An 8,186-nucleotide genomic window follows, 5' to 3' on the forward strand; every position below is an offset into this window, starting at 1 on the left:
ACACACACACACACACCATGGCCATGAGAGAGAGAACTGTGTATCCCAGGTTGCTGTAACTCGAGTGGACTCTTTTCCAGGGCTAGGGTGGTAGAGGAGAAGTCCTGGTCCTAACATCCACACCCTCATCTTCTTCCTTATTCCCCATCTGTCTACTGAAACAGCTGCTTAGGATCATTTCCAGGCTCTTTCCATCCTTCATTTTTTTTTTTACCTGTCTCCCTGAAGAGTGTTCATGGACTCTCCACATGATCCTGTCAGAAGTCAACTGCACACTCCTATCTATTTTCAACTTTAATGATGCTGCTGTTCATGCAGAGGATAGATTCCTTGAGATGGAGATGGCCCTTTTCAGATGCACTTCATCCCTGCCATTGGTATCATTCATTTGTAGTTTAATTTTTATCTTTTCCATAAAGAAAGACTTTTGCATTAAAGCAACATTAACCTGATTACTTAGAATATTTTTGTTTTAAACTATTGAGTTCATTCAAATGAGTTTAAACTGTCTTTTTATTCCAAGGAAAAGATCAGTATTTGCCATGTACAGTAGGTAAGTTAGACTCACCAAAATTATATGCTAATTAAATGGTATTACAGTTATAGTATGAATTATACACAATAAAGGAAAAAGGCTTGGGATACATTTCAGGGTAGAACATTTGTCTAGCATACATGAATGAGGAGCCAGGCTAAGACCCAACGCCAAAGTACAAATAAATGAATAAATAAATAAGTAAATAAATACAGAAAGAATGAAATACACTTGTTCTAAAATAAGATATAATTTTTAAATGGAGAAAGACTGTATATAAGCAAAATCATCAAAGGAGAAATACTACCTGATGGGGAAAAATAATTTTTTTTTTTTTTTTGGTTTTTCAGGACAGGTTTTCTTTGTGTAGCTTTGGTGCCTTTCCTAGAACTCACTCAGTAGCCCACACTGGTCTCAAACTCACAGAGATCCACCTGCCTCTGTATCCCCGGTGCTGGGATTAAAGGCATGCGCCACCACCATCCTGCTGGAAACAATTTTAAAGAATAAAGAAAAGAGGCAGGTGTGGTGGCCCACATCTTTAATCCCAGCACTTAGGAAGAGAAGCAGGCATGTCTCAATGAGTTCAAGACCAGCCTAGTCTGTAGAATGGGTTTCAGGCCAGCCAGAGTTATATAGTGAGATCCTGCCTCAAAAAAAAAAAAAGAATAAAAGGAAGGAAGGAAGGAAGGAAGGAAGGAAGGAAGGAAGGAAGGAAGGAAGAAAGAGAGAAAAGAAGGAAGGGATGGAAGAAGAAAGAAAGGAAGACTTAAAGAGATATAAACATAGATTTCTTGATATTTTAAAAATGGCAATAAGTTATATTAACTTAAGGAACATTTCCCCAGCACATTAAGTGAATAAGGATAATTGGATAAAAAAATGAAAATATGAACACCGAACATTCCAAGGCAATTGTATTTGCTTGGGAATATTTTGGGATGATTTTCCCTCTTAATACATTTTTCTGCAGTGTGTGTACGTGTGTGTGTGTGTGTGTGTGTGTGTGTGTGTGTGTGTGTGTGTTATTATAGAGTTGGAGATGTAGGTCATGAGTAAACACTTGCCTAGCACACACAAAGAATTGACTCAGTGTTGATCTGAGATTATTTTAGGGATAGAGGTGGCAAAGCCTTATTATGTTGTTAGAGCTCCTTTAGCCTCCTAGGCTCAAGTTATTATCCACAGCAGCCTCTTGAGTAGCCAAGACTACGGGCAAGTGGATCACACCTAGGTCTAGGTTACTTTTAATACTAAGAAAGCAGTTGGCTTTGTTTATGCTCATTCTCCATCTAATTAAGAACACTTGGTAAGCATTTCTTGGTGCTCACATTGCAGAAAATTGGGAAATGGATGCAGGCAACCAGAGCGGGGACTCTGAGTTCCTACTCCTGGGGCTCTCAGAGGTTCCCGAGCATCAGCGCATCCTGTTTTGGACTTTTCTGTCCATGTACCTGGTCACAGTGGTGGGGAATGTGCTCATCATCCTGGCCATCGGCTCCGACTCCCACCTGCACACTCCCATGTATTTCTTCCTGGCCAACCTCTCCTTCACTGACCTCTTCTTTGTCACCAACACGATCCCCAAGATGCTGGTGAACCTTCAGTCCCAGAACAAAGCCATCTCCTACACAGGATGCCTGACTCAGCTCTACTTCCTGGTGTCTTTGGTAGCCTTGGACAACCTCATCCTGGCTGTAATGGCATATGACCGTTATGTGGCTATCTGTCGTCCACTCCATTATACTACAGCCATGAGCCCTAAGCTCTGCATCTTGCTCCTCATCTTGTGCTGGGCCCTATCTATCCTCTTTGGCCTCATCCACACCAGCCTCATGACCAAAGTAACCTTCTGTGGGTCTCGGAAGATCCACTACATCTTCTGTGAAATGTATGTCCTGCTCAGGCTTGCATGTTCCGACACACACATCAATCACCTGCTGCTGATCGCCACAGGCTGCTTCATCTTCCTTGCTCCTTTTGGACTCATGATCATATCCTATATCTGGATTGTCAGAGCTATTGTCAGAATTCCCTCGGCCTCTAGCAAGTACAAAGCCTTTTCCACCTGTGTGTCCCATCTGGCTGTGGTGGCCCTCTTCTATGGGACACTTTCTATGGTGTATCTGCAGCCCCTACACACCTACTCCATGAAAGACTCAGTAGCCACAGTGATGTATGCAGTGGTGACACCCATGATGAACCCTTTCATCTACAGCCTGAGGAACAAGGACATGCATGGGGCTCTGGGAAGACTTCTAAGGAAGCCGATTCAGAGGTTAACATGAGGGTTGTTTTGGGAAAAGGGAAATGAAATGGAGTACATATATCCTTCAATATGTGCGAAGTGTCATCCTATGGGTTATGCAGTAGTGTTTGGACACAGGTCCAGCTCTGAATGAATCTATGTGATGTTGGAAAGACATGTGAATACATCCTTGCATCTCAACAGCTTTGGTAATAAATAAGGTCACACTAATACCAATACTAGAATTTTGCAAGGAGGACCACATTTTCAGCCTTATCCAGATATAGCCACTTATGACATAGAGACATCTCTCATGTTGTCTTGAATACATCAAATGCACAGATAGCAAATGGTGACTGATTAGAAGGTTGGTCACTGGGCTATGGTGATTTGGAAGAAATCCTTTAGAGATGAATCAACAGAGCCAGCAGGATTTCAGATTGTAGAGAGCAAAGTTCAGTTGATGTGGCAGTCATTCTGCTATTCATCAACATATTCTATTGAATATTTGAGTGTCTCTTAAAACCTTCAAACCAGGTTGCAAGCATGAATGTGGAGTTCATAACCAATTGTGAGAAATAGGTAAAGTTGCATGTAAATTAACCTAACTCATCAGTTAAAATGCAGTGTTTACAGTTCTGATTTAAAGATGTGTGTCTTTCTGTTTAAAAGAAAATTCTATTTAGCTCTATAGCCCATTTTTTTTATTAGACTGTTAGGTATTTTGATGTCTTGGGCCATTAGGTATTTTGATGTCTAGTTTCTTGAGTTCTTTATATATTCTGGATATCAGCCCTCTGTCAGATGTGGGGTTGGTAACGATCTTTTCCCATTCTGTAGGCTGTCGTTTTGTCTTACTGATGGTGTTCTTTGCCCTACTAAAGCTTCTGGGTTTCAAGAGCTCCCATTTATTAATTGTTTCTCTCAGTGTCTGTGCTAATGGTGTTATATTTAGGAAGTGATCTCTGGTGCCAGTGCATTCAAGACTACTTCCTACTTTCTCTTCTATGAGGTTCAGAGTAACTGGATTTATGTTGAGGTCTTTGATCCACTTGACTTAAGTTTTGTGCATGGTGACAGATATGGATCTATTTGCAATCTTCTACATGTTGACATCCAGTTATGCCAGCACCATTTGTTGAAGGTGCTTACTTTTTTTCCGTGGTACAGTTTCGGCTTCTTTGTCGAAAATCATATGTTCATAGGTGTGTGGATTAATGTCAGGGTCTTCAATTTGATTCCACTGGTCCACGTGTCAGTTTTTATGCCAGTACCAACCTGTTTTTATTACTGTAGCTCTATAGTAGAGTTTGAAGTCAGGGATTGTGATGCCTCCAGAGGTTGCTTTATTATACAAGATTCTTTTAGCTATCCTGGGTTTTTTGCTTTTCCATATGAAGTTGAGTATTGTTCTTTCCAGGTCTGTGAAGAATTGTGTTGGGATTTTGATGGGTATTGCATTGCATCTGTAGATTGCTTTTGGTAAGATTGCCATTTTTACTATGTTAATCCTACCTATCCATGAGCATGGGAGATCTTTCCATTTTCTGCTATCTTCTTCCATTTCTTTCTTCAGAGACTTAAAGTTCTTGCATTCAGGTCCTTCACTTGCTTAGTTAGAGTTACCCCAAGGTATTTTATATTATTTGTGGCTATTGTAAAGGGTGATGTTTCTCTGATTTCTTTCTCAGCCCTTTTATTATTTGTATATAGGAGGGTTACTGATTTTTTTGAGTTAATCTTGTATCCTGCCACATTACTAAGGGAGTTTGTCAGCTGTGAGAGTTCCCTGGTAGAATTTTTGGGGTTACTTATGTACACTATCATATCGTCTGCAAATAGAGCTAAACAAAATTCTCAACAGAAGAATCTCAAATGGCCAAAAGACATTTAAGGAATTGCTCAACAATCTTAGTCATCAGGAAAATGCAAATCAAAATGACTCTGAGATACCATCTTACATCTGTCAGAATGGCTAAGATCTACACACTGTAAACATCGTATGTTGGAGAGGATGCGGAGCAAGGGGAACACTCCTACTCTGTTGGTGGTAATGCAAATTTGTATAACCACTTTGGAAATCAGTATGGAGGTTTCTTAGAAAATTGGTAATCAATCTTCCTCAAGACCCAGCTATACCATTCTTGGGCATGTACTCAAGGAATGCTCAAGCATACCACAAGGACACATGCTCAACTATGTTCATAACAGCATTATTTGTAATAGCCAGAACCTGGAAACAACCTAGATGCCCCTCAGCTGAAGAATGGATAAAGAAAATGTGGTACATATACACAATGGAGTACTACTCAGCAGAGAAAAACAGTGAGGTTTGCAGGCAAATGGATGGAACTAGAAAATATCATCCTGAGTGAGGTAATCCAGACTCAGAAGGACAAACATGGTATGTACTCACTCATAAGTAGATACTAGATATAAAGCAAAGGATAAACAGACTGCAAACCACAGCTCCAGGAAGGCTAGCTAGTAAGGAGGACCTAGGAAGGATGCATGGATTGCCCAGTGATGGAGAAATGGATGAGATCTACATTAGCAAACTGGGGGTGAGGGGATGGGTAATGGAGGGCAAGGGACAGGGGATGAGAGATTATGGGAGCAGGAGATTTGAGCTGGAATGGGAACAGAGTGGGAGAGCAAGGAAAGAGATACCATGATAAATGAAGACACCATGGGAATAGGGAGAAGCAGAATGCTAGGGAGGTTCCCAGGAATCCACAAGGATGACTCCACCATAGACTACTGGTGATAGTCAAAAGGGTGCTTGAGCTGGCATACTCTAGTGATCAGATGGCTGAACACTCTAACTGTCATCATAGAACCCTCATCCAGTGACTGATGGAAGCAGATGCAGAGATCCACAGTCGAGTCCCAGGCGGAGCTCCAGGAGTCCAATCGATGAGAGAGAGAAGGGATTCTATGAGCAAGGAATATCGAGACCATGACCGGAAAAAGTACAGAGACAACTAGCCAAACTAGTGTAAACACATGAACTGTGTACCAATAGCTGAGGAGTCCCCATGGTACTAGACTAGGCCCTCTGGATAAGTGAGACAATTGTTTACGGCACCTTGAACTGTATAGGGCGCCCCCAGGCAATGGGATCAGGACCTAGTGCATGAGCCAGCTTTTTGGAACCTAGTGCCTATGGTGAGACACTTTGTGCAGCCTTGGTGCAGGGAGGAGTGGCTTGGACCTGCCTCAACTGAATGTAACAGGCTCTGCTGACTCCCCATGGGACACCTTGCCTTGGAGGAGGTGGGAATGGAGGATGGGTTGGGGGAAAGGCTGGGAGGCAGGAGGAGGAGGACAGGGGAATCTGAGGTTGGTATGTAAAATGAATAGAAAATCTCTTAATAAAATTTATTTTTAAAAAAAAGAAAATCCTAGGGCTGGAGAGATGACTTAGCAATTAAGAGAACTTGCTGTTCTTCCAGAGGAGCTAGGTTTAATTCCCACAGCTCACAACTATCTGCACCTCCAGTTTCAGGGAATCCAACACCTTCATCTGGCCTTTGTGGAAACCAGGCACAGATACACATGTAAGCTAGACATTCATACATACAAAATTAAGATAATTCAATCTTTTAAAAATAAATAAATAAATGAAAGGAAGAAAGATGCTACAGCCGAGGATGGAGCTCGAGGCAGACCACTTGCAAAGCACATATGAGGTTATGGCTTACAGAGAAAGACAGAGGGGAAGAGATGGGGCGGGGAACTAAATCAAAACATACAACAACGCTTGGAAGTAAAGGGTTACAAATGGGGACGCCTTTTGAGAAGACATGGTATCTTAAGAAAAATGTTGCTATAGTAACATCGGATAAGAGACTTCAAACAGCAAAGAGAAGGTTGATGTCGGCAAGATCATAGAATGAAAGTTTCCATCTCTCTGACCTATATTACCAACCAGCCTTCGAGGAAAACATCACCAGTGCCCCAGACCCAACCTGAGTTTGCAGCAGCGTGATAAAGCATAAGAGGAGAGGAGCAGGATGGGTATGGAAATTTGGGAGAAAAATGGTCTCCACCCCAAGCCAAAACAATTTAGAAAGAGATCCCCCTCGACCTATAAGCTCTTCCATAGGGCAAAAAATAAAGAAACCATTTGTTCTACAGCCTCAGTCTTCCAGGGATGCTATCCAAGAGGACCACTCAATCAGGCCTCATCCAGACCTTGGACACCACCCTACCTGTGCACCTCCGGCAGTACCAGGCCTGCCGAGTGGCTCACTCAGAATCTCCAGCTGGGCGGGGTGATGAAGGAATTTTCCTGTCAATGTCAGTTGGTGTAGCCATAGAGGATGGGAACAGCAAAAGTCATAAAGCCAGCACAGCTGCTTGACAAGGATCTAGCAAAGCTGAGCCGCTTGATGGCCACTGTGCCTCTTTTGGTTTTAATCTCCACATGTTGCATGCTTGGGGGGCTTTTAATATTTGTACAGTTTGTGGGTATTTGATTGATGGAAAATTTCTTATGAATCATTTATGCCTTCTCCCAGGAGTACTGCTTCTAAGCTTCCCTAGCAAAGTCCCGAGAATAGGACCCCTCCCAATTTTAGGGAGATATCCTTATCTACTTGAAGGTCTTCCTTATGTCTTGGAGGTTGTGACACACATAAAGAAGCCAGAGGTCTCTTTATGAGGCTATGAGATATTCTTAAAATGTAAGCCCCTATACTTAGGAAGAAGATAATCAAAACAAAGTCAACTTAAATAGTCAGCAAGATTTGGTGGACTAGAGGAGTTGGCCACAGATCGCATTGCGAGCCTCTTCCCACTATTCCCTCAGGCGATTACGTGGCATCTACAGCAACAAACTTAGATGACCTGAAGTCTCTGCCCTACATAGAGACTTATATTGATGGACAAAGAATCGTTTGGAAAGATGATAAAAGAATGAGGTGTCAGGACCTCCCTTTCTTAGAAAAGTTATGATGCCTGCATGGATTCCCGCAAGGGAGGGATGTAGCTCAGCTGATAGAGTGGTCACCTAGGATGCTTGAAGTCCCGAGTTCAATCCTCAGCACCACATGAAACAGGCCGGATGGCATAAGCCTGGAATCCTCCTAGCTCTCAAGAGGTCGAGGCAGGAGGGTCATAAGTTTGAGGTCATCCTTGGCTACACAGCAAGTTTGCAGCCAGCCTGGGGTACACAAGAACCTGGAGAGAGGGGCGGGGAAAGAAGACTGGGAGAGTGGGAGGGGAGGGGGAGGAGTGGGGGAGTGGCAGAGTGAGAAGAAAGCAGCTCTTCAGTTTAACTTTTTAAAGATTTACTTTATTTTATTTTATTTTCTATGTATGGGTGTTCTCCCTGTGTCTATGTGTACCCCATGCTTTCTGGGTGCCCTCAGAGGTCAGAAAAAGACACCAGGATCAGAT

The 8,186-nt window shown here is 42.5% G+C and overlaps 1 protein-coding gene across 1 annotated transcript; it reads left to right on the plus strand.

The window, feature by feature from the left end:
• The first annotated feature begins 1,884 nt into the window (after nt 1-1,884).
• Nucleotides 1,885-2,823, plus strand: LOC114691590 (olfactory receptor 1D2-like). The gene has a single exon (XM_028867029.1). It carries the CDS (start codon nt 1,885-1,887, stop codon nt 2,821-2,823), a length of 939 nt encoding a protein of 312 aa, XP_028722862.1.
• The last annotated feature ends 5,363 nt before the right edge of the window (nt 2,824-8,186 follow it).

Source organism: Peromyscus leucopus, chromosome 8b, assembly GCF_004664715.2.
Source record: "Peromyscus leucopus breed LL Stock chromosome 8b, UCI_PerLeu_2.1, whole genome shotgun sequence".
Taxonomy (NCBI): Eukaryota; Metazoa; Chordata; class Mammalia; order Rodentia; family Cricetidae; genus Peromyscus; species Peromyscus leucopus.

Coding starts and splice junctions, on each gene's coding strand:
- LOC114691590 (XM_028867029.1), top strand. CDS start 1,885: ATGGATGCAGGCAACCAGAGCGGGGACTCTGAGTTCCTACTCCTGGGG.